Source organism: Engraulis encrasicolus, chromosome 16, assembly GCF_034702125.1.
Source record: "Engraulis encrasicolus isolate BLACKSEA-1 chromosome 16, IST_EnEncr_1.0, whole genome shotgun sequence".
In the NCBI taxonomy this organism is placed as follows: domain Eukaryota; kingdom Metazoa; phylum Chordata; class Actinopteri; order Clupeiformes; family Engraulidae; genus Engraulis; species Engraulis encrasicolus.
In genome coordinates, this window is record NC_085872.1 from 14,356,003 (window position 1) to 14,381,241 (window position 25,239).

Here is a 25,239-nt window from a genome sequence, read left to right on the forward strand (position 1 = left end):
CCCCCTGCAATAGCCCAAACCATGGAGTTTAAAGGTCAATGATATCTTATTCGGCCAATAGTATTCGCCCATCTGGTTGACAAAATCAGGGGATTCCCCACGTTAGAGCGAAAAGCAAACGCGATTGGTCCATGCGTAACCATCATGTTCGGTTGCTTGTGTTTTGCCTGGCCATGTGCGTAAATGACCTTCTCGCAGTTGCGCATAGCGGTGTTTCCCCACAGCGCGAAATTTGAAAAACTCAGGAAGATGCAGCGTCGCTATTTTAATACGGATAAAGTCCTACAGCTGTTATTTGACGACGACATTGATGATGACATTGATTGTCTCAGTAATGGATATCCTGACAGCATGGACTCAGCTGAGGAGGAGCCGTTTGACGAGCGCATAGATCCCGTTTTGGACGTGTAAGTAGCCTACATGCGACTGCACACTAGCATTACTATACCGACTGTATGCACGCACCGATAGATAGATAGATAGATAGATAGATAGATAGATAGATAGATAGATAGATAGATAGATAGATAGATAGATAGATAGATAGATAGATAGATAGATAGATAGATAGATAGATAGATAGATAGATAGATAGATAGATAGATATGACTCGACTCTATATATAATAATAAGTTAGTTAGAACTTTATTTGTCCCCGTGGGGCAATGTATTGCACTCGCTGGCACAATACACATAAGACACAGTGAGACATAAGTTATAAGCAGACAAGCACATAGAACATAAAAGATAAAACACAACAATTGACATTCACACTAGTACACATTGGGTGGCTGCATAACTACTTGACCTCATTTAGTGCTTTTAATAATAATAATAAAAATAATAATAGTAATAGCAAATGTTATTCTATATTATATGGTCATATAATAGCTATCCAAATTTACAGGGTAGCTATGCATATAATAGTTATATAGTTATATAGTGCATGCTGAGCATTGCAAATGTATAATACTATATGCACAATATAATTTGCACAATCACTATGTTGTCAAAATGGCAAGGTAGATGCAAGGTACAGCGTAAGCGCTGTAATAGTAGTTGTAAAGGTCACTACCATACTACTGCTATTACACTTTACTAATGTGTTACTACATGCATTTGAATGCTTACATATAAATATACATAAATACATCAATTTAATGTTGCTGCTCAGATCAATTCTTTGTTTGTCAAAGTGTTCACTGCAATGAAATACATGCAAATGGTCCTTATTGTAAGAAATAACATGTAGTATATATCTTCTTTACTTAGAGGGGAGTCTCCTGTAGATGTGGAGGTGGACAGTGGAGAAGAACAGAGCGGGACATGCCCTACACAAATTGGCAGATGAATTGGGAGCTTCAGAACATCTGGTGCAGGTTGCTGCAGCTTCTGCTGAAATACAGAGGCTGTCTGGAGATATCACAATACCTGCCACCACTCCTGCTGCTGCCCCACCAAAGCCTTCCACCTCCACTGCTCCTTCTGTTGCCCCACCACAGTCTGCTAGTCACCGGCTACAGCCTGCCACGGCCACTGCTGCTGCTGCGGCTGCCTCCTTCTCCCGGCCTGCTGCCGCTGCCGCTGCCTCCTCGTGCCGCAAGCGACCTCCTGCTGAGACTGTCACCCTCTCCCCCTCCTCTCCTGCCCGCCGTCGCCCTCCAGTTGCCTCTGCTGCACGCTGCAAGGGTCCCTGCTGCTGCTGCGGCTGCCTCCTCCTCCCGGTCTGCTGCTGCTGCGGCTGCCTCCTCCTTATGGCCTGAAGCTGCGGCTACCTCCTCCTTATGGCCTGAAGCTGCGGCTACCTCCTCCTCCCGGCCTGATGCTGCGGCTGCCTCCTCCTCCCGGTCTGCTGCTGCTGCGGCTGCCTCCTCCTTATGGCCTGAAGCTGCGGCTACCACCTCCTTATGGCCTGAAGCTGCGGCTACCTCCTCCTTATGGCCTGATGCTGCGGCTGCCTCCTCCTCCCGGTCTGCTGCTGCTGCGGCTGTCTCCTCATTATGGCCTGATGCTGCGGCTGCCTCCTCCTCCCGGCCTACTGCCGCTGCCTCCTCGCGCCGCATGCGACCTCCTGCTGTGACTGTCACCCTCATCCTCTCCTGCCCGCCGTCGCCCTCCAGTTGCCTCTGCTGCACGACGCAAGGGTCCCTCTCCTGCACGCCGTCGCCCAGCCCCACCGCAAAGCCAGCTGTGCAACACAGCAGATGACGACCCTGATGGTTGGCAAGACATTACTGTCGCTGATGTCAAGCCAACAATACTTCTTTTCTCCCCCTAACGCCGCCCAGAAGTCCAGCTGGACTTGCTCCAATCATACTCCCCACTGGACCTTTGTGTTCTGGCCAACGGGGCTCTGGTGCGCTTGCCTTGACCGACAATACAATATAGCAAACAAATTGAGAAGCGAAAAATGCATCGTTACAGGTACTATGGACATGCCCAGTCTTACTATGCAGTGTCACAGGAAGTATGACGTGCCCGGGCTACTTGTGTGGCCATTTTTGTAACTATAATAATATTACTAATGACTGTGTTTGTATAGTAGTGTTCGTTCAATCATGCAGATCTATCTATTTTAGAAGTCTGACAAAAACACACACACGTTTTGAGGTGTTCCAAGTCATACATCCTTGGGAAGCAACGTTTTGAGGAAAGGCTCCTTGAGGGAAAAACTCCCTTGGAAAATCATTTTCAGAAGACTGATCATATCTGAAAAATAGTACACAGTATGCATACATTCATATCCACTGCACCTAGCAAAAGCACAATGTGCAGTGCTTCAGTATAACAGTATATAAGTCTGGATAGGTTTTGGGCACGTTTTGGAGAGAGTGTGGACCCCTGCTGTAGAAAATACAGCTATGCTTCTCAATTAATCAAAAAAATGGGTTTATATAGGACTAAATGTAAATGTAAGTGGAGTCACACTTGATTTTTATTGATATGACTGTTTTTGCCTTTGGGTACTTTTGGAGAGGTTTGGAGAGGTTGGGTAGACACTTTTGGGAACGCCTATGTCATGTAATGGATATTCTTTTGCAGCTCTTACAAACCTTTGTCTATTGCCTTCAAATTTTTCACACATGTTGCCAACATATAGGTGCATCATGTCATGTAATTTTTTTGGACCTGTGCCACTCCTAAATAATTGTGCACTATAGAATCCAAATAAATCATAGGCGATTTTTGATTTTTTTACATTTTTACTGCTGTGCCAACTGTAATATTGAATTCATAATGTTCTCATTAAAACACTTTAACTCTTTGAACATGATGTCCCAAATGTATTCTGTTATGTGGTTCATACATTTTGTAAATAGCATATGTAGAACCAGAGATATTCTACTGTACATAATAAGTGTCAAATATAGGCGGAAATTGCCATTTTTTGCATCTGCATCAAAGGGTGTATTAAAAATGTCCAAGAATATGAGTGACCTCAACTATTCTGCCGTGCAATACAAGAACGCAGTAACTCAAAATGGTCGATTTTTTTTTATATCGGAAATGGGTTCTAAACTACCTCATTTGTCTTGTGTCCAAAAATGGTGGTCCAACACCGTCCCGTTTTGGAGAAAACTCATTTTGAAAGTGCAAAAATGACCCAAAAAAAGTTAAACAAAAACGCAGTAAGTCGGCGAGTTACTGCTGCACGTTCCAATGGGACTGGTTTGGGAGTAGACAGTAATACATGCTAAGAACGCAGTAACTCCTGCAGTAACTCCATTTTGTGGCAGTAATACCAGCCAAGAACGCAGTAACTCTGTTTTTTTGTGGCAAAAAGACACATAAATGTTGTTGGTTTTTTTTTTTTGTGTGCATTCAATTTCTATCCTAAACAAGCATTACCAGGAAGTGTCACCACCAATTTACCGGCAACACAGTTGTCGCGCCATATGGAAAACTTTGAAGCCTTTTTTCTCAGTTTGCCGTTTTCAGAGTTACTGCGTTCTAAGAGTGTAGGGCAGTATTGATTAGGCCTATTTTGAAAAATCTCCTGGATCTTAAATAAAAACAATGGGAAACGTTTACGTAAGAAGATTGCTTTGGCAGAACTGTGTTATCTTTGTGTCAATACTTCTTCAACCAAAATGAACATGAAACATAAAAAAGACATGGGGAAAATGTCCCAGCCTCATTTGAGATGGCAGGCACAGATGACAGATAAGAGCAGCCAAGGTTAATGAGGACCACAGGATCCTCACAGGTTATGGTGGCAGGGAAGCAAGTGGCACCATGTAATGAGGAAGACAGAGGATGAGGGCACAGGAGAGGCAGAGAGAGAGAGAGAGAGAGAGAGAGAGAGAGAGAGAGAGAGAGAGAGAGAGAGAGAGAGAGAGAGAGAGAGAAACGGAGCAAGAGCTCTTAACGTATCTGATCGTTTGATTTTTGCAAAGCACACAGAGGGTAATAAAATATTTGATAGCCCCCTCTGGCCACAACAGAGATAATGATGTTTACCATACACATACAAAGTTAAAGCTCTGTTCTTAGGGTCAGTATAATGCCCATCACTTTTTCGTCAATCTTTTGATCATAACCGAAATAAATTACTGGAAAAATCTTCATTATATCACAACCTATATTGTGAATGTTTTAAATATAGGGATGTTTGGATTCCACCAATAAAAGAAAAACAGATAAACAAGTAAAGAGCCCTCTCAAGATGCAATGACGTCACTGCTAACAGCTAGATAACAAATGACTTCTTTCTGCATTAAGGAAAGAGCATTTTATGGAGTAATGCTGATGTTTCCTTTTTCAATTATATATTTTTCCAAACAATTGTATAAAAAGTAGTAGGACTACCTTGAACAAGCAAAAGGTACACACATGGTTACACAGGCCCTTTTTTATATGGATTTAGTACATCACTCTTTTAAAGATAGGCCCATGTAAAAAGATCCATACAGAACATTATTAAAAAAAAAATTCCCTGTTATTATTGTTGATTCTATGTTTATATGTCAAAATAATTTTATGGCATCACTGACTCTGTGATGTAGGTCTAATTGGAAAAATTCACACGCTGGCGTCAAATGAGTCATGAGCATTTCAGGTCAACACAGTGCATCAAATACATGGAATGGAGGAGCGACATTTAGCAGGCTGATGGTATACAGACACCATGTAGAGAAGAACCAATACTGTCTTGAAAATAACCTCCAATGGATTGCAAGTTGGAACAGTTCTTTGATTTAAAGATAAAATTGGTGTTATTTCCAATACTATATCTAGTTATGCTAAGTTAGCAGGAGAAAATGATTTATTAGATATATGAACAGATATAATAAGCACAATAATCAGATTGACTCTGACTGTGAAAGCCCAAGCACCAGAACAGTAGTGCATAAAAACTGGTGAGAAGCTATACCATGAAGGTAGACCTATTGCATGTCGTACCCCAATTGTAAGTCTAAAACATTTAGATACTGGTAGTTATAAAGTGATCTATTCACATTTTAAGAGATCCTTTTAACGAGGCTTTTCACGCATCAGAAACCTACGTGTATTGTTTAGGCTACTTGAAAAAAAAGCATCTCAGAATGTTGCTGTCCCTGTCACACAGGCCTTGGTTGTCTAAATCAGGCCTGTGGAGTTTGCATCATTGCACATGGGGCCTCATTTAAGTGCCAGGCGCCTGTAGCCGTGCTCCCATCACCTCAGAGCTCTGGGCCAGCCTCTAAGGCTGAACACATAATGGCCAGGATGCTGCTGGCCAGGGCCCAGTTCCTGAACCACTGGGAAGGGAGTTCGTGGCCAGGAGCGGAGCTATAGGGAGGGTGAGCAGGGTACTTGCCCCTGGGCCCAGGGCCCTCTCGTATTGGTGGTGGTGGAGGCCCTATTGTGAGCTTGGCAAGCTGTATAGGGGGCCCTATAAGTGTCTTGCCCTGGGGCCCTGTGTGCAATTGTTCCGCCACTGTTTGTGGCCCAGGCTCTGACATCACCACGGGCCATGTAGGCTGACCCCTAGCCATTTGCGGCCAATTAGATCATCATTAGCTGGCAACGGGGTTCAACTCAGATCCCACGGCACTTGCTAGTAGTGTGAGAGCCTCAGAGCCAAACACAAGCATGCAGGTGAGAACTGAGAACCATACACCAGATGGGGACATTCAGAACTGTATACCGCACTCTCGCCATCGCACAGTGATTTGACAGTTTTGACATGCTATAGGTAAGGACTTGGTGCGCAATACTGGCCAACTAAACTGAAGTTATTTTTTTTTGTTCAACACCATGAACTTCAAATGTTCTGACTGATTAAAACGTTTAAATCCTGATTTGTAATTTATGAGCATTGCAAGTGGAAATCAATGGATGGCACTGAAATATAAAGTATATTCCTCCTGGTATGATGTAATAGACTGCAACGGCTGTCCTCTAAAGGAATGTCCTCTACTGTATATGTTTACCAATATTTGTCCCCTCCAGCTTTGTTTTTTCTCTTCTGTTTTTCAGTGTTCAGTATCTAAACATCCAAACAGAGGCTGAGTAAGCAGATCAATATCTCTTCTTCCCAGCATGTTGTCCGGGCTTTAATTTGTTGAAAGGCAGAGGATAATCAAAGAATCTGGCAGAGCAAAACAAAGCATGATAAAGGGGGGTATTGTTGTATTTATGCTCGACTGGCATTTATTGTGCACTGTTTTACTTGTTTCCTGCAACTTACAAAAATCCTGATTCCCAAGAAGAAGAAGAGGAGAGCATTTACCATCACTGGTTCAGCAAGGCAAGGGTCTTGGCAGAATGAAGCAAGAGGACCACAAGTAAATGTAATGAAGGAGTTAGTCTCTGTAACACGAGCTTTTCTCTTTTGTTTCACACGCCTAGTTTGTGCTTATATCTCAAATAACGGTGACCATCAATGCTGTGTTCTTTTTTTTAAAGATATTTTTTGCCATTTTTGACTTTATTGATGATAAGACAGTGAAGGTGGTGACAGGAAGCGAGTGGGGAGATAGAGACGGGGAAGAGCCGGCAAAGGACCCGGACTGGGAATCGAACCCGTGTCAGCCGCATGGTAGACGAGTGCCCTACCAATTGGCCACGGTAGGGCCCATCAGTGCTGTGTTCATGCAAATTATGAATGCTAGTTGCCAAACCTAAAACAACTGCGACAATGCAGCATAAGTAAGCATCATGAATCCGTATCGTCAACACTGAATCAACATTGACAGCAAAATGTAGAGTGTGTTGCTCAGGTGTTTATTGTCAATAGCACATTTGTATACAGAAGCTACTGTTCACTGGCAAAATACTGCAAATTAATATTCTAAACAGGAAGGGGCCAGGGCAGTTGAATGGTAAGCGTGGTCAAGTCATCTGTGAGTGCTCGCGGCTATGGGGGGGCTTCTCCGGGTCTCTTTTCCTTTTGTGAGTGCACCCTCTCTGTGTACAGAGCATTCTAGGTCACATCGGCTCTGTTGGAGTGTAGAGGGGGCATACTCGAAGACGGTGCAAAAATAGCAACATAAGCAATGCAGACGGTGCTTTGACAAAAGCCACAAGGTCTAACCAACCCTCTGCCCTGAATTGAGCAGGCAAAGTTGGGCTTTTGCTTCAGTATCAGAAGAATCCATATTTGACTTCAGAAATAGCCTGAATTGGTGCTCTACAAGCAGTTTGGAGCAATCTAATGAAGGCTGAAGGTTGCAATGTAAACTGTAATACCATTGAATGAACCAATAGATATGTGTAGGTTGCTCAGAAAAGAGACGTTTCATCATTATTCGGTCTACATCTACCATAAGGACATGTGTTAAATAATATTTTCCTTCCATCTACAATAAGGACAGTGGGTTAACCCTATCCAGACTGGGGGGGGGCTAAAAGTGCCCGCACCAACTTTGATGTCGTATAATTCCTTAACGACTTAAGCTATGACTACGAAACTTTGTGACTTTTCCTAACATTTAGTTGGCTACAGTTAGGTACCGAAAGATTAGGTTTATCATTTTTGCTGTTGCCATGGCAACGGTTTTCTGACAGGTATGTCTGACCAAAAATCACTTCACCATATCTATGACGCCATATATTTTCATATTTTTTTGTTATTTCCATTAGCATCAGACAACTTTGTGAGCATTTAAGTGGTTTGAAGCAGAAAATCATTAAAATTTAAGTGCATTACCTAAATTAGTTGGAAAATCCATTATGGCGAGATTTTGGGCATAATAAGATAATGATGTCATAATGACGTCATAATACCAGATAATTACACAAAAATTATGTCATTCATAGATGTCCATATGAAGATCATCTCCCCCAAGTTTCGTAGTCATACTGTATTCCGTTCATGAGTTATGAGGGGGGGGGGTGGTCAAAAGAGCCCCCCCCCCCCCCCCCCCCCCCCCCAGGCCCAGGAATGCCAAAAAAGCACAGTCTGAATAGGGTTAAATAATAGTGGTTGTCCTTCCATCTACCATAAGGACAGTGTGTTAAATAATATTGGTTGCCCTTCCATAAATGTTGCTTGCACTCCTCTCCCTCGTGGTTCATTCCTGCAGTCAGTCAGTGCCCCTGAGCTCCCTCAGATGATCACCTCAAGCATAATCAACACTGACTTCATTCCTGAGCTCTCAGACCATTTAGGACATGGGGGAGATGGTAGGGAAGAGGGAGAGCAATTTGATAGAGGAAAAACAAACACATAGGAAGACCGATATAACATAAGGTGATTTAAAAACAAGAACTATAGTGATCAAAAGAGATGAGAGAGGGCTGATAGATGGACAGAGAGAGAGAGAGAGAGAGATAGAGAGAAAGAGAGGCAGTGAAAGAAAGACTGAGAGGAGAGAGGATGAGAGCATAAGAAGGATCGAGACAGAGAAGGAAAGTAGGTTTAAGAACATTTCAATGATTGTCTATGCCGACAACAAAGGCGACGAGTACAAGAGACTGTAACAGTCTTAAGCCCTGAGGGAAACTCGTTTTGCCTCCTTCCCCTTCCCTCCTCTTTTCTGTGCACAAATTATGGTGCAGAGAAATTGAATATTTAATGCATTTTTAGATGCACACAGCACAGGCTTCAAGACTTCCAAATCATTAGATATCATCTTCCGACAGCAACCAGGCATACCAACACATGCTCTTTGTCGTATAGTGCTGCAAACACACAAAAATGTCTTTGTTGACAGGATGATATCTGATGAGTTTTTAAAAAGGTTATGGGCTTTGTATTTCACTTTGATGGTTTTGTTTTCCTGAACAGCATTAGCTACGTTTTCGTTTCCTGATAGCAACCTTAATTTGCCTTCTCTGCTTACATGCCACCCTCATCCATCCACATTTGGATATTATAGTGGTGCAATGAATATGCAACACCCCGTGTGTGTGTGTGTGTGTGTGTGTGTGTGTGTGTGTGTGTGTGTGTGTGTGTGTGTGTGTTTGTGTGTGTGTGTGTGTGTGTGTGTGTGTGTGTGTGAGAGAGAGAGAGAGAGAGAGAGAGAGAGAGAGAGAGAGAGAGAGAGAGAGAGAGAGAGGATGAAGGTTATTTCTCGGAGGTTTAATTCAAATAGGCTACACCATTGATGAACTTGGAGAATTATGTGGCAATAGAAATAGATTTAGCCCTCACCTAATGATTCATCGCTGTTTATTTTAGTGAAAAGTTCCAATGCAGAATAGGCTGCAACAAAACATATGTAATGTACAGTACATGATGTTGAAATCAAGTATACTACCCATCCAAATCAAAGGAGTCAGAGATCAACGCTATGCTGACAGTTAAGCCTGTGGCTGCGCTACTTGATCGACGACGCCCCCCACTCTACATGCACACATCCCAATGCGGGGAGGGCAGATCGCGCCGAACATGAACTACATCGCTGAATGTCTACCGAGGGCTGTGGAGTGCCCGTCACTCGCTCCGGCTGTGGCGATTGGAATTGTCTACGCAGGGTACAATACACGATCCGTCATCGAATTAACCGATTCATGAAAAAAAAGTTTTCATCATGGAGATAATTGCTGCAACTGAAAAATAGGAACTTTATCATGGTGCAGTAACCAGAATTTTTTCGCATGTATTTCGCAACACCTCATGGAGACCGCCCTTCGAACTTCTGAAGGTGACGAAACACGGAGCGAAATCTTCACCTGTGCATTCGGATGCTATTTCTATTAAGGAAGTTACACGGCTGGACTTTCTGGTAAATAAATGTTTCGTGTGTGTTAATATTGAGCAGATTACATATCAATACATATCTAGCACTTGTCAGACTAAGTATGTATGGCCAGCAGTAAATCATGTGTAGTCAAATAATGTGGCATGTATTGACAAACTCCCCAGGGGTTAAATACCCGCATAGTCAAATAAATAAAGCCTATTCCAGGCGCAGCCTTTTTAAATAGCCTTAAGTTTGGCAGTCTGTACCCCCTTAGGTCACTAATTAGCAAACGAAGTATTTATTTTCCACACGACTCTCACACTATGTGTTCAATTGCAATAGGGCACTGACGCACGAAAGGATGAAGAATTTATGGGATAAGAATGCACGGTCGAAGTGTTGGTCTTAGGCCGGCCGATCAGATGCTCGGATGGGAGGGCATGATACTCACCCTCCGCTGCTGCTGGGCTATAGCCTCCGCGGCCGCCTCCGCTGATGCAGCCGACCCCCTGAGTTGGCTCCTGTCGGATAAAGGACCGTTTCACCGCGCGCAGGAGTTCACAGAGTTCACGGAACGCCACGAACACGGCTTCTCAACAAGATACAAGATTTACAGGTGAGGTATTGCCCTGTGTAAGACCGATCTCGAACACTCATCTGTCTTTTAGCTTGCGCTGTAAGTGTAGCTGTTTGATGATTCTCATCTGAACGGACCAGCAGTTTTGTTAAACCAGCTTGTGTACATCCCTGCGGGCTCCGGCTGATGTGCAATAGAGCCTACTATTACTCTTCAGGTGTGAGCTGTTCAGGTTATCAGTTTGGAGAAGAAGCATTTCCGGCTCTCACCTTAATCTTTCCATTTATGATTTAAAAAAAAGATAGTTTCCAAACATGAGAGCAACACATGCATTCTGTCAACTCATATCTGCCTACTTCCGCTGGTTCCTAGGCCCCTATATCAAATGCGATCCCTCTTTACACCCCCCCCCCCCAAAAAAAAACAAACAAAAAAAACAAAAAAAAAACAATGTAGTTACACTTTGTTTTCACCCACCAGCGTGATTAATGAAATCGTTCCAAATCGAGATATTTGGGCACAGTAAACTTTTGCATTTCACAATGCCATTCCCTGTAACCACAAGGGAAATAAAGGCTTTGCAAAAATCCAATAAATCCGTTGATGTTGCTCATGAGAGGACATGGTTTTTAAGATCTCAGAGTGCTGTCTGTCACAGCACTGTGCACATGCCCAAATGCATGCCCACTGTCTTTACAAGAGACAGAAGGTGTATCCTAATCAAGAGATGAGACTGAGACTGTTTGAAAATTGTTGCTCTGGGATTCAAATTACGTTTTTTTTGTGTTAATCATATCAACCTACACAAATCAATTAGGCCTACATATAAGATAAGATAAGATAAGATAAGATAAGATAAGATAAGATAAGATAAGATAAGATAAAACTTTATTGTCTGTAACACATGAAACAGAAAATTGTCTTTGGCGTAGCTCCAGTCATTCTCACAGACATTAGACTAGACTAGACAAAACAGGACATACCAAGACAAGACAATGTTGAGGATGGATAGCTGGTCATTGTTCATCTGTGTATACACATTCTCCTACATGTAAATATTGCAATACATTTCATTCACTTAATCACTCTATTCAATCACTATCTGGGCATCAATACTACAGTATATAGCCTCAGCACCTGCTTCATTTGAAAACTTTCAGATGGAAATATGGCCAGTAGAGCTTTTACGTCTGGATCAATACTACGATTAATAGAAGATATGTCCTTTACTGTTTCTCCATTAGACCGTATCACACATGTTCAATAGGCCTATATATGTGTGTCTTAATGCTTTTGAATAATCATTCATTGGGTTCAGTCAAATCTATCTAGTGCTTCCTTCAACAAATGATGATATAGCATGATACTGTATACATTATCACAGCAAAGACACATTTTACAACACTTATGCACAGTATAGTAGGCTATACACATACAGTACAGTGCACAGCACATTCATAAAATAGACAGACATGCATTGTGTTTATGATGAATGATTGGAAACAGCAATTGGAATCTATCAGATCATATCAAATGTATCATCATCTATCAGGCCACAGATTTATTATCAACTTCATTATGAATGGGTAAGTAATGCGTAATGAATCTGAAGGCATCGCAATACAGCATAGCCTTTCTCCGCCACTCTTGTATTACATGGAGCCTTGTGTGCTCCATGGGCAACAACACATACATGTAGCTCTAGGGTGGCTGATTAGAGCTCTGGCCTTCGCACCCTGCGCGTGGCGCCCACCCTGCCCTGCACAGGCTCCTGAAGCTGCTATCGCCTTTTGATTAGACGTAGCCCCATGTTCCCACTGGTGGCTGCTATAAGCCCTCTCCAGCTGAGCGTCCCTCTGTCAACTTGTGCTCCCTGGTGGGGGATGATGAGGATGAGGATGTGGATGGCCCTCTGCTCGGGTATAGTGCCCCTCCTCAAGCATCTCCAACAGCCACTCAGCTCAGGCATCGTTAGGCTGATTGGCTGTAATGATACACTTCATCCATCCACCGCTCGATCATTTTTTTCTTCTTCACTGCCATGAACATGATTACCCCACCCCCCTGTCCCCAGCCTGCAATTTCAATTTAAAACGATAAGTCACAATGTGACTTGGGGTTTGTTTTTCTTCTCTTCTTTTTCTCCTTTTCTTTTATGCTGTATACCTTTTTTTTGTATTTCTTTCTGTGCTACTTTGTTGCTTCCGTGCCATTTGACCCTACCATAAGATTGGTCCAGTGATGCACAAGGACATGTGATTGTAGAGGACTCTTGAGCTCCTGTTCAGATGACCCCCAGGGCTGATCCAAACCGTCCGTCTTTGCAAAATAGCAAGCTTTGGTAGTTTCCCAGCCCACATCCTCCTATATATTTATTCTCTTCTGGTGATGAAAAAGCAGATCACCATATAACCTTTTACCACCCAGGGAGGTTGCCAAAACAATAGTGCTTTTGTTTACCTTTCCTATATGCAGTACAGTTTTTAAGGTATCTTGTGAAGTAAGATACTTTAAATTGCAGCCTAAGTATCTTATGAGAATACTTCATGTTTTCTTCCATTTGTTTAAAATTTGCAAGTGAACTCTCCTTCCTAATAGTTGCATACATTTATTTAGCACTTTCTAAGCTGCAAATATGTACAGTAGCCTCAAATACAACACATACAGACACACATGTATGCAATACATACATGCATAAATGGATGGATGGATGGATGGCTGTTAGATGGACCATCTTCTCCAAACCAATAATAGAAAGCAATAATTTGGGATTGAATCTGAGGGTACAATTCTTTGAAAATTCACATCTTGTGTGACATTATAACAGCATGAAGGGATGATAAGATAACAGGTCTGACCACACAAAATATGTCAACAAAGCAAGTGGCAGCTCCTTGTACTCTCCCCAACAAACATCGTCCTGTATTATTCACTCTCAGAAATAAAGGTATAGAACTCGTCGCTGTGGCTGTACCTTCAAGGGGAGTACCATTGTGTTGCTTGATTGGTACCCCAAAAAAGAGGTGCGTTCAGTTTCTTGCAATGTTTACCAATGTGCATCTGTCATCTCTTTTTTGAGTTACCACTCAAGCAACACAATGGTACTCCCCTTGAGGGTACTGCCACAGCGACGAGTTCTGTACCTTTATTTCTGAGAGTGTACGACCATATTGATGTCTTGTATTGTGTTTATGGCTGTTTGTTATGGCTATGATATTGGACAGAAGTCATTGTTTATCATGTCTGTGCTTCTCTGCACGTTTGTCAACCCCTTTACCGTTACTTGAACAATATGTCCATTGCTAGAGAACTAGGTGGATGTGCCACCATTTGTACCCACTGTTTACAACGTCACGCTGTCTTGGAGTGATAAGAGTAAAATGATCCATTCCTTGTGTCTGTCGGAGATGTTTATGACAAGCGTGAGTGAGTAACTGTATTGAAGCAAAACTCTGTGAAACCTGATTATCGCTGGGCCGCAAGGCATGTTCCATTATGTATGAATGAGGTAGATTACGCCCTGCGTTAGCCTCTCACCCGTTCCATTGGCACTCCTTGCTATAAACAGTAAGAGGCAGAGGAGGATGTCTGCAACTCTGAGCAAAGAGCACTGGGCCCCAGGCCAGAAGAGCACTCTGTCAGCCCGGATACTGAGGCAACTTGAGACGACTTGCTATGTAGTTCTTAGTCTTCCTCAAATCTTGTGTGTGTGTGTGTGTGCATGCGTGCGTGCGTGCGTGCATGTGTGTGCATGCGTGTGTGTGTGTGTGTGTGTGTGTGTGTGTGTGTGTGCATGCGTGTGTGTGTGCGTGCTTGATTGTGTACAAGTATGTGCAAATGTAATCAAACATATTGAGTGTAGACTCAGGTGGGAGACTAGTTATTCAATAAGGTGATATTTCAGCTAAATGTCAGCAGGCGTCAGAATCATCTTACAGCAATTTTGATCACTTGAAGCCTGGTCTCCCTCCCACCTGCATCCCATCTCTCACATCGAACAGCAGGTCTGAGAAATGGGCGAGAAAAACAGGAAAACGGTCGGCAGTTACTCAGAGCTCCCAATAGAAATCATGTAGACTTTTCCAAAGTCGTTAAAAAAACAGAACTGGGAATGTGAAAAAAATACACAACGTAGCTGTTAATATCCTCAACACCACCTTGTTGAGGAGGCCAGAAATCTCTGTGGATGGATGAGTTTACTCATGTTGGCCCACCCAGAGACTCCTTTGGCCTCAGCACAATCAAGCTACACCCACTGTTTACCAATCAAGCTACACCCACTGTTTACCAATCAAGCTACACCCACCGGTTACCAGGCAGCCCAGGACTGTGAGGAGGCACAAAGATTCATTGGGAATTGGGGAAATACTGAAGGAAAGCAGATCCGTCTGATTTGCATATTGCTGATTACATTTCTGCATTTCTCCAGATTGCATATTGTCCCTGTTTACCCTCCACCTCCTCCACCTCCCCCACCACCCCTGCGGCGGCAGCCAAGGTTGTGTTTAATGCTTACCTTGCATTGCAGGGAGTTTGGGAGATGGAGGGTCAACAACCTAGCCTTGGAGAGACAGGAGAGCAATGGGGTTGCTCCCCCTCTTGACCCGGAGTTTATCCACAACATCAGGCTGCTGGGGCGGAGACCCACCTTGCAGAAGATAACAGAGAACATCATCAAGAAGTACGGGACACACTTCCTGCTCTCCGCAACTTTAGGAGGTAAGAGAGGTAGTACAGATTTCATGTGATCCCTATCCGGAGTAGCTTTATTGGTTTTGAAAGCAATAGAGGTGCTGTGTGTCACAACTGACATTTGTTTTAAAATGAATACAACACATTATACGTTCTGCAAAGATAGAAAATATGATTGCCATTTTTTTTTATATTAAAAGAAAAACAAAGCTATGATAGATAATATATATTCTCTCTGTACATATTTATAAAAAATTGCACATGAATTCATGATAAAAGTGAAAGGGTCAAATTTCACATTTATTAAACACTCACATCCTCAAATGTTTGGTCTTCCTCCACACCAACGGGATGCACATTTCCATTTAGTTCAAAGGGTCTGAGTGTCTGGCTCTCAGTATGATACTCATACCGTTGCCCAAGAACAGTTGAGTCAGATAAGCAGCCTTTTCAATTCATGTGTTTGTTTAGATACACTGCGAGGAGGCTGTTTACAGCTGCCTGTGTAGCCCCATGGGTAAGAATACATGTCTGTTACATTACAACAGCATTAATGGCTCAATTTCCAGGGGGCAAAGATGTGCCAACAATATGTCTGTAAGCATTTGCATGTAGTGTATACCGAGTCAGCCTGAATAAATGAAGCAATGCATGCGGTCAAGTGTCAAATCCAGGGCATTAACCCCTTAGTGCAGAGCCTGTGTTATAACAGTACTGTCACCAAAACTGTATTACAGTAACTATGTCTGTACCTGTTACTTAAGGCTCTCTGTACTGTCATAGCAGTATTGTATTGAGTATTTTCAGCAAATAGTGAATAAGCGACCCCATCTGCAGTAAGAGGCTACATTGGCCCTCTCGGATGGGTTTTATCAGTAAGGAGTCTCTGACCATTTTGTAGACCAGGTCTTTATGGGGAGGCCTGTAAAAAGACTCTTGCAGTAATCAACCCTACTAGAAATGAAGGCATGTATTAGCTTCTCCAGATCATGCTTTGACATAAGGCTTCTAAATTTAGAAGAAAAAAAACATGTATGTGGTGAAATGCAGACTTAGGTGCTGTTTCCACGTAGCAGGATATTTTTTAGCAGGTTATTTTTTTCTCCTGTTGAGGTGTATACGCAACATGTGGATAAAAATAAATCCTCCATTGCAACAAATGCGTTTCAGCTCCCTAAACAGGATATTTTTTTCTCCTGCTTTTTATAGCTGGATTTTAAATATCTGCTATGTGGAAACGGAAGGCCAAAACCAGTGCAAAACCAAATCAACCAGGAGAAAAAAATATCCACATGTAAAAATATCCAGCTACGTGGAAGCAGCACCTTACTGTAGTAATGGCTTTCATGTGGCTATTGAAACTTAGGTCATTAAATTGGCCCTCCTCTCTGTTGTGTTTTGTCAGGAGAGGAGTCACTGACCATTTTTGTGGACCAGAGGAAGCTGAGCAAGGGCCCAGAGGTTGGGATCGATGTGAACAGCACCTCTGGCTCTACGCCTCTTACCCTGGAGGCCCTCCACCAGCTGGCGGCATCCTACTTCATTGACAGGGAGAGCACACTGCGCCGGCTGCACCACCTCCAGATCGCATCCTCGGCCATCAAGGTACCGCACCGCTGCACCAAGCACCAAGACAATGATTAGAGCCACAGTGTCTAGAGATATGGGACATGTGGATGGATGGATGGATGAAGTGAAGGTGTGCGATCCCATCTCAGGGCTGAAAATGGGTACCTGTTTCCTACTTTTAAATCAGCACTTTTAAAGGTAGATAGATAGATAGATAGATAGATAAAAAGATAGATAGATAGAGAGAGAGAGAGAGAGAGAGAGAGAGAGAGAAAGAGAGAGAGAGAGAGAGAGAGAGAGAGAGAGAGAGAGAGAGAGAGAGAGAGAGAGAGAGAGGCAGTGAATCCTAATGGCCTATTCACCCAAATCAGCACCATGGACAGCTCCGCGTGTTGCATTTGCACCCAACTAAACATCCAAACCATCTCTGCACTGTTGTTCTTGCATGGATTGCTTGATTTATTGGTTGCATCTTTCCAACAAAAGCCTGTTGGAACCAAATTGTGTTGTGAATACATGACATGGCATGATACAATCAATGACAAACATACACTACAGTTTTTTGTTTGTTTACAACGGTTGAATAGGATTTAATTAAGTAGAAGTGCTGGAACGCAGAGGGATTGAGGTGGGAGTGAGACTAAGTTGCTTCACCTGTGAGAGGATGATAGATGTAAGGGTTGATTGCATTCGCATTCCACTCTTCCTTGGCTAATTTCATTTGTTAGCTCCTTCATTTCGCAGCACAAAAACTGTCAAAACGGGGGAAATGTGGACGTGGATGATATATTTAAGAGGTTGCAGTAATGTTAAAAGCTGCCTGGACTTGATTACCTCTTATTATGAGACAAATGGATAAGCGGTTGGATGAAAGATTAGGGGTGGTAATGTGTTTAGACTTCTAATTAGGATCTATGAAGCGGTGTGTATGAATGCTTATTGGTGCAGATTGATCCTTATCATCCGGGCAGATGGTGTAAGTCAAGGCACCCTGAACTGAGGTTTGCCGTGTGTGATGGTGTTTGGTGTGTTCTTTTGTATGTGTGCAGCCAGCTCTTTCTCTCTCTCTTCTTTCTGGATCAAATAGGAAAAGAACACTCAATCCTCTTCTGCCAGCTCTGCAGGGAGTAATGGAGTTGCACTAATAGGCTGTCTGTGTTCTGTATCAAATGATTTCAGATAAACCATTCGCCACTTCCCACTAAACAGTGGTTTTCAGAAAATGTTGGTTTTCAGAGTGCTAGCTCTGTAATTGCGAGGTTGTGTGTGAGAGAGCAGAGCTGCAGAGTGGTACAGTACAACACAAGCAAGGTGGGGTCGCTGTCCCCATGAGGACCTATGCTGAGAAGAAGAATCTGTCACAAAGGGCTCGCAGCACTAGCTTGGCATGATGACTGTCCTTAGTCTATCGGTCTTCAATTAATGAAGAAACTGAGGTGCAAGACGCAGCAAGGCAAAGCCCCTCAACACCTGCCATTTTATCGACCAAACACTGCTGCTGAATTGCAGTCAAATTAAACATGACAGCAGGAGATGGTAGTTCGGGCTCAGGGATGAGCATGTCAGCACAGTGTGGCATTTTGCAGTGCAGACGTACCTACATTCAGCCACAGCACAATGGCTGCTGGGAGTCATCTTTATGATTCTTTATATGACACGTGAAACCATTCTGACAGATGGGCGCGAATCAAGACAACACAAACCACTCCTCACTCATTATGACGGTTGCTAGTGCCACAAAATGTAATAGATTTTGTGAAACCCTGTTGTTTTTGTCTGTAATTGTTGTTGTAATTGTTGGTCACATGGGCCACGAAACACAAGCTGTCGGAGAATATTGAGCAAGTGTAGGCTAACTAGGCTTCCATCTGAAGTTGGGCGTGCCCCATGTAAGACATGAGTAAACGGCAGACATTATATAAACATGTTCACCCAGACAACACATTATTATTACCTGAATACTGAGGACTTCAGTTCAGGTCAGTCCTTTCAAGAGTTCAGTCCCCAAACTAGTCACTCCCTCAACCCACACAGTACATCATTCATTGTTAATTCAATACTTATAGGGCTTTCAGGCCGACCAGAACGGAGCCGGTGTCGGTGCCCGCACCAGTTACGTTCGGCACTAAAGTGCTTGTCTGCGAACCGCCTGTGTTCATATCGGGCTCTGAACTTTTTCCGCACGTGACTGTGTTACCCGGATGAACCTGCTGACGGCCACGCTGTCGTCACGGTTCGCAGAGAAAAACCTAGTATTTTGCGGTTCGCATTGCGAACCAACTTTCCGGTTCGCGAATGCAAATATCTGTGGCGTGAACACGACGGCCGGTTCGCGATTAGGTGCGGGAACGGGCTCCAGCACGGTTCTCGGTCGGCCTGAACGCGCTACTAGAGAGTTATCTGAAACCAATGTATCTGAAACCAACTGACAATGTTAAATGGACTCTCTGAGTGTTAAATTATTATAATTACATAATATGTTAATGTTTAGCTTGCTATAGGACACATAGCACATAAACATATTTTTGTGTCTGAATTAGTTTATTGGGCTCAATTGGGCAGCATCTGTTGGACACTGGTTCATTGGGGGCTGTGAAGGCCATTCTGACGTTAATGAATCATGCTGGAGAGGCATTAGTAGGAACATCAGGAGCGCCACACGGCCTGCTGTGGCCATAAAGTAGCCTGATGATCAAATCAGACTTTCAAACTCTTCGAGACTTGGTCTGACCAAGAGCATAATAATTAACATTTTCCAAACGGCATGGTTGACACGCCTCCCTTGGTTTGCTACTGGTTGTTTGCTTCCTGACAAACTGGGAGGGGTTCCCTGTTTTTTCCAGAGCTCAGAAACGTTATTTGTATTGCTCGTGGCTTGACTAGAAGCAACGCTGAAGGTGTTGCGTCACTAGGAGGGCGCGGCCTGGCTAGCCATAACCATCTTCACATTCTCTCTTTACCTTGCACTCATGCTTTAGAACTCTTTCTTTTTACTCCTTCTACTTCTTTTTTTTCTCTGTATTTGTCACTGTCCTTGGAATGACAATTTGTATTTCTAAGCTGTGTTTGATTGTTTTTCTTTTTTCAAGGGGTCGGGGGAGGGGGGGGTGAGTCTTGACAGCTTCAAAAGACAACCGTGTGTTGTCTCACAGTGGGTGTAAAGGGCACTGACAAGTTTCAGGGACACCAGCACAAGACACCCACTGATACTCTCTCTTTCTCCAGTCTCTCTTTCACACACACACACACACACACACACACACACACACACACACACACACACACACACACACACACACACACACACACACACACACACACACACACACACACACACACACACACACACACACAGCGTTCTGTCTTGTTTATCATGTCCCAGAAGCTAGGAACATGTCTGATGCCATCTGTTAACATGAACATGTTGTCATCATTACACTGAAACTGCCATCTCTCGTCTGTCGCTAGGTGACTGAAACCAGGACGGGACCCCTTGGATGCAGCAACTATGATAACCTTGACTCTGTCAGCTCTGTATTGGTCCACAGCCCTGAAAACAAAGTGCATTTACAAGGTGAAGCTCTCGCCGGTTCTTATGCATGACACCGCACAGCCTGCTTATTCAGCAGATATCCTCAGGCCTGAAGCAGGCGTTGTTACCATGTTGCCATGGGACCCACCACAGATGAGCGAGCGAGCTGCAGTGAATGTCAGTGCTCTTTTGTCTCCGTAACAGGGAGAGTAATTAATGGGTTTGCCTAAATCACTCCTGTGCCTTGACAGTCATTTGTCTCATGATTACCATGATTGTTAATTGAAAGTGTTTTAGCACCTGGCCCTTAATGAGCCCCTGCAGACACAGCAGGCTCCCTCTCTCTCACTGGTCTCCATCTTCTCATTACTTTTCTCTTCATTTATTTTTTATTTGTTAATATTGGTTTGTTTTCTTTAATCTACTTTTATACATTTTAAGAGTGTGATATGGCCTGATTGAACAAATTGTTTTAATAAAGTATTATTAAGTAAAATTCAAATTCTCACTGCTTTCCATCTTCTCTTCATTGCTTTAGGGCTCCAAGTTATTCTGCCTGCCTACTTAAGGAACCGCTTCATCCGGGCAGCCCTGGGCTACATCGGATGCAATGCGGAGGGCCAGTTTGTTTGCCAGCAGAACGACTGCTGGTGCCAGTGCCACCCCAGTTTCCCACAGTGCAACTGCCCAGAGCAGGAGCTGCACTCCCTGGAGGCCAACTTGCTGCGTGCCAAAGTGGCCTGGAGGGCAGCAAACCAGGAGTTTGAAGAGTCAGGTGCTTTGTTTATTTTCTTTTTTCATTTACAATTCTGGCGTACAGTAGAGAATCTTGAACTTAATAGAATGTGTCTTGAAAGTTCTTCTCTGGTATGCATTTCTCGAAAGCGTAGTTGTTAGCCAGTTAGCAACTTTGGTAGTTGCCAATGGGAAATTGCATAGCAAACAACAAAGTAGCTAATGTAGTTACAGTGTATCAATTATGGTTTCGAGAAATGCATCCCTGGAGAGTTACAAATGAAATACATTATCATCAGAATTAATTATTATAGTTAACAGACCAATCCAATTAGCAACACGGGTCAGTCACAATATGCAACTGGTTGGAAAATATTGTGATGTTAAAAATATAAGAATAAACCAAATACATAAAGAATGGAAGCAGACGGTTTATCAATCCCTTGTTCTAAAACCTTCAGATCATTGGTTAGTGATGCTAAACCAACTAAATTATATGATTTAAATTAGATGAGTTCCAGGGCTTTGTGAATCGGCTTCCGACAGCGTATGCCTTGAACTCGTCTGCCATACTGCATTTGTGGAGGAGTGATGCCAGGTTGCAGCATCACTATCGGCAGCTGGAGACAGCCACCAGCCAGCTCCTCACTAAGACCCGAAGAACCGCTAACAAGCTCTTCAGCCTGAGCAAGAGATGCCACACGCAGCCCAAAATAGTCCTGCAGAGGGAGCGGTAAGGTGCATTCATAGACACTCTTGGGGTTTCCATATATGATTTCTCCCTTATAATTATGTTTTTTTTTCTATGAAATGTATTTACAACAATGCTGGAGTCCCCAAGTTTTTTTTTTTTTTTTAGTAGAGCAAATGTATGGTGTTTAAGGGTGCTGGAGGAAATGCTGACAGAGTGAGAGAACCTAAATGTTTTTTTGTATCAAATGTTTTTCCAAGCGTGAAATTGCACCCTGTGGTACTCACTTGTGAATCATTCTTAGTTAATGGCTCCAAGAGAGAGAGGAGAAGCTCTGTCTCCCCTTGTAATGAGGAAATACACCTTTAGCTATCATCGCTATTGTCTCTGGTGGTTTCATTGGTTTGTGCGCAGCGCTGCAAAAGTTTACGTTTGATTGTCACACTTTGTATCTCATAATGCGATGAAGAACTTTCCCTAATGTTATTTTCCCAAACACAAGCCATTCATCTGTGGCCCACTTTCTGCTTTTATTACTCCAATTTGTCCCTTTTATTACACCCCAACTCGCACAACACACGCCACTATATGACATTTTTGTTATTGTTATTTGTCTGATTTATAGCGTGTTGTTTTCAAAACCCATCTGGAAGGTCTAAACTACTTTTCTTCTCTATCCTCTATCCCCTTTCCTGTTCCTAGGTCTTTCCAGTACTGGCTGAGCTACATCCTCTCCGTTCTCTACTGCAGCGAGCACAACCTAATTGGACAGTACTCCGAGGAGACGCACAGCTGCACCTGCCCGTACGAGCACCCCTCTTGCCAGGCCGTCATCCCCTGCGCGGTGGGCGACGGGGCCCGCTGTGCCTCCTGTTCCGTGGAAAACCGTACCCGCTGCGCTAGTTGCAACGCGGGTTACACCCTCAGCCACGGCGCGTGCCGACACATGGTGCCGGACTCCACGGACCACTACCTGGGCTTCGAGACGGACCTGCGCGACGTGGAGCTCCAGTACCTGCTGCAGCGGCGGGACAGCCGCATCGCCCTGCACGGGGTCTTCGTCAGCAACGACGTGCGGCTCAACGCCTGGTTCGACCCGTCCTGGAGGAAGAGGATGCTGCTGACGCTGAAGAGCAACAAGTTCAAGTCGAACCGCATCCACATGCTGCTGGCGCTGTCGCTGCAGCTCTGCCACACCAAGAACAGCACGCTGGAGCCCGTGCTGTCCGTCTACGTCAACCCTTTCGGGGGCAGCCACTCGGAGAGCTGGACCATGCCCATCAACCAGCATGGCTACCCAAACTGGCAGAAGACCAAGCTCGATATTCCACTGTACTGCTACAACTGGACTCTGACGTTGGGCAACAGGTGGAAGAGTTTCTTTGAGACGGTGCACTTTTACTTGAGGAGCAAAATCCGGACGGACTCGGCCCAGGGGAACGATTCCGTGTACCTGGAGCCGCTGGAGGTCAGCGACCCCTCCCAAAACCTGGGCTACATGAAAATCAACAGCATGCAGCTGTTTGGCTACAGCATGCACTTTGACCCCGAGGCCATCCAAGACCTTATTCTCCAGCTGGACTACCCGTACACACAGGGCTCGCGGGACACTGCCCTGCTGCAGCTTGCGGAGATCAGGCACCGGGTCAACAGGCTGTCCCCTCCCGGGCCGCAGCCCCTCGACCTGTTCTCTTGCCTGCTCCGCCACCGCCTCAAAATATCCAGCTCGGAGGTGACGCGGATACTCACTGCAATGCACACGTTCAGCGCTAAGCAACCGTATTCTATGGAGTATGAGCCTACCAAGCTTTGTAGTTAGTGCAGTAGGTGGGTGCAGTACAGTATTTTATTTTCAGTGGTTTTCACAATTCGTTTTTTGGTAACACTTCCTGTGAATTATCTCTGCATAGTGCATTGTGTGCATATCTACGTATGCTGATGATACATGACCTATCTCTGGAATTATATAAGTCAGTATTGTGTTTATTCCATTCCAATGCCATGACATGGCTGTGTGTATCCCTACTAAAAACATGCTGCAACAAATAATGTTTTGTTATGTCTTTGCATTGTTACATTGTTTTGCTTCTACAGTATGTGTTAGATAATGATTTATGAGGGCCAGTGTGTCAGGTGCGTACCCTGCCGCTATTTTAATCTGGAGGAGGTGGGGGGAGACCTTGTACAGCCCTAAAGACCCAGTTGTGGGTGTTGTAGCCTCTTACTGTGCGCCGTACCTCCAGTAGCACGCTGTAATAATCATTGAAAAGTTAACAACAATAGTACTACAATACTATGACATAACACAGGGCCTTTAGTAATGTACTACTACTTGGTCATTGCCATTCTGGTGACAGAAAATGTATAACGCTGTGTCTTAACGGGTTAAACATATGTGTTGTTGAACACAGTAACACCAACTCTTTGCTCATCTCCAACATAATACTCAGCCACTAACATGGCTCAGTTCTCACAAATGAACTTATTGTAGAACTTCTCGTGTCATGTGTGAATGCAATCCAGTGACTCACACCACATCACAGTGTACAACCATTTTTTAGGTTGACCAAATCAAACTCAAACAAGTGAGGAGAAAGTACAGTCACACCCTTATGAGATTCACAGAAAGTAGTACAACAAAACAGCTTATAAATTAATCACTTTCCGTCAGAATTACACAGTACAATACCTCAATGTAATATTTAAGACAAGAACAAGTGGAAATAGATTACTATTTCATTGTCCACTGTTTGTATATATTGTTTATATATAAATACTGAGCCTTTTCATTACAGTAAGTGTAGTTATTAAAAGTAGGCAGTGAAATAATCCCCTACTTCCACTTGATCTAACCTTAATGATACATTACGAGATTGTACATTTTATTACTGTAGTGATGTAGTTCAAGAGGGTAGAGAATTGGCGCACATCAGTGGTACAGGTGCTGGACAAAATAAAGTAACTGAAGTATAAATGATAGAAGTCCGCAACACTGTTAATGCTCCCAGTGATTTATTTGCACAACGTTTCGGATCTTCGTCCTTTTTCAAGTGCAACCTAGGGTCCGACGAAGGTCCGACGAAGGTCCGAAACGTCGTGCAAATAAATCACTGGGAGCATTAACAGCGTTGCGGACTTCTATCATTTACTACTGTAATGATGTAGTTCATTGCTTATACGGATGACTACTAAATGCAAATCACATGAATATACGTGATATATGTGAAGATAGGTATATATAACATACCTATGTATAATTATGATTCATATTTTATACACTCATTATATGATATGTACCACATGTGTCTTACAACATGTTTGTGGAACATAT

The 25,239-nt window shown here is 43.5% G+C and overlaps 2 protein-coding genes across 2 annotated transcripts; both read left to right on the forward strand.

The window, feature by feature from the left end:
* The first annotated feature begins 249 nt into the window (after window positions 1–249).
* LOC134466317 (uncharacterized) lies at window positions 250–1,802 on the forward strand. The gene is made up of 2 exons (XM_063220213.1): window positions 250–407; window positions 1,273–1,802. The coding sequence occupies exon 2, from the start codon at window positions 1,290–1,292 to the stop codon at window positions 1,761–1,763; it is 474 nt and encodes a 157-aa protein (XP_063076283.1). The 5' UTR covers window positions 250–407; window positions 1,273–1,289; the 3' UTR covers window positions 1,764–1,802.
* A 7,997-nt stretch (window positions 1,803–9,799) lies between these two features.
* brinp3b (bone morphogenetic protein/retinoic acid inducible neural-specific 3b) lies at window positions 9,800–23,727 on the forward strand. Its single transcript, XM_063220214.1, has 8 exons — window positions 9,800–10,154; window positions 10,455–10,728; window positions 15,218–15,408; window positions 16,787–16,986; window positions 20,419–20,524; window positions 21,021–21,257; window positions 21,728–21,950; window positions 22,611–23,727. Exons 2-8 carry the CDS (start codon window positions 10,496–10,498, stop codon window positions 23,725–23,727), a joined length of 2,307 nt encoding a protein of 768 aa, XP_063076284.1. The 5' UTR covers window positions 9,800–10,154; window positions 10,455–10,495.
* The last annotated feature ends 1,512 nt before the right edge of the window (window positions 23,728–25,239 follow it).

What these genes read in the sequence shown, in the direction of transcription:
- LOC134466317 (XM_063220213.1), top strand. Translation starts at nt 1,290, where the DNA reads ATGTGGAGGTGGACAGTGGAGAAGAACAGAGCGGGACATGCCCTACAC.
- brinp3b (XM_063220214.1), top strand. Translation starts at nt 10,496, where the DNA reads ATGCACGGTCGAAGTGTTGGTCTTAGGCCGGCCGATCAGATGCTCGGA. An exon ending in TCGCATCCTCGGCCATCAAG is followed by an intron (nt 16,987 to 20,418) that starts GTACCGCACCGC and finishes GTCTGTCGCTAG; the next exon opens with GTGACTGAAACCAGGACGGG. An exon ending in ATAGTCCTGCAGAGGGAGCG is followed by an intron (nt 21,951 to 22,610) that starts GTAAGGTGCATT and finishes TCCTGTTCCTAG; the next exon opens with GTCTTTCCAGTACTGGCTGA.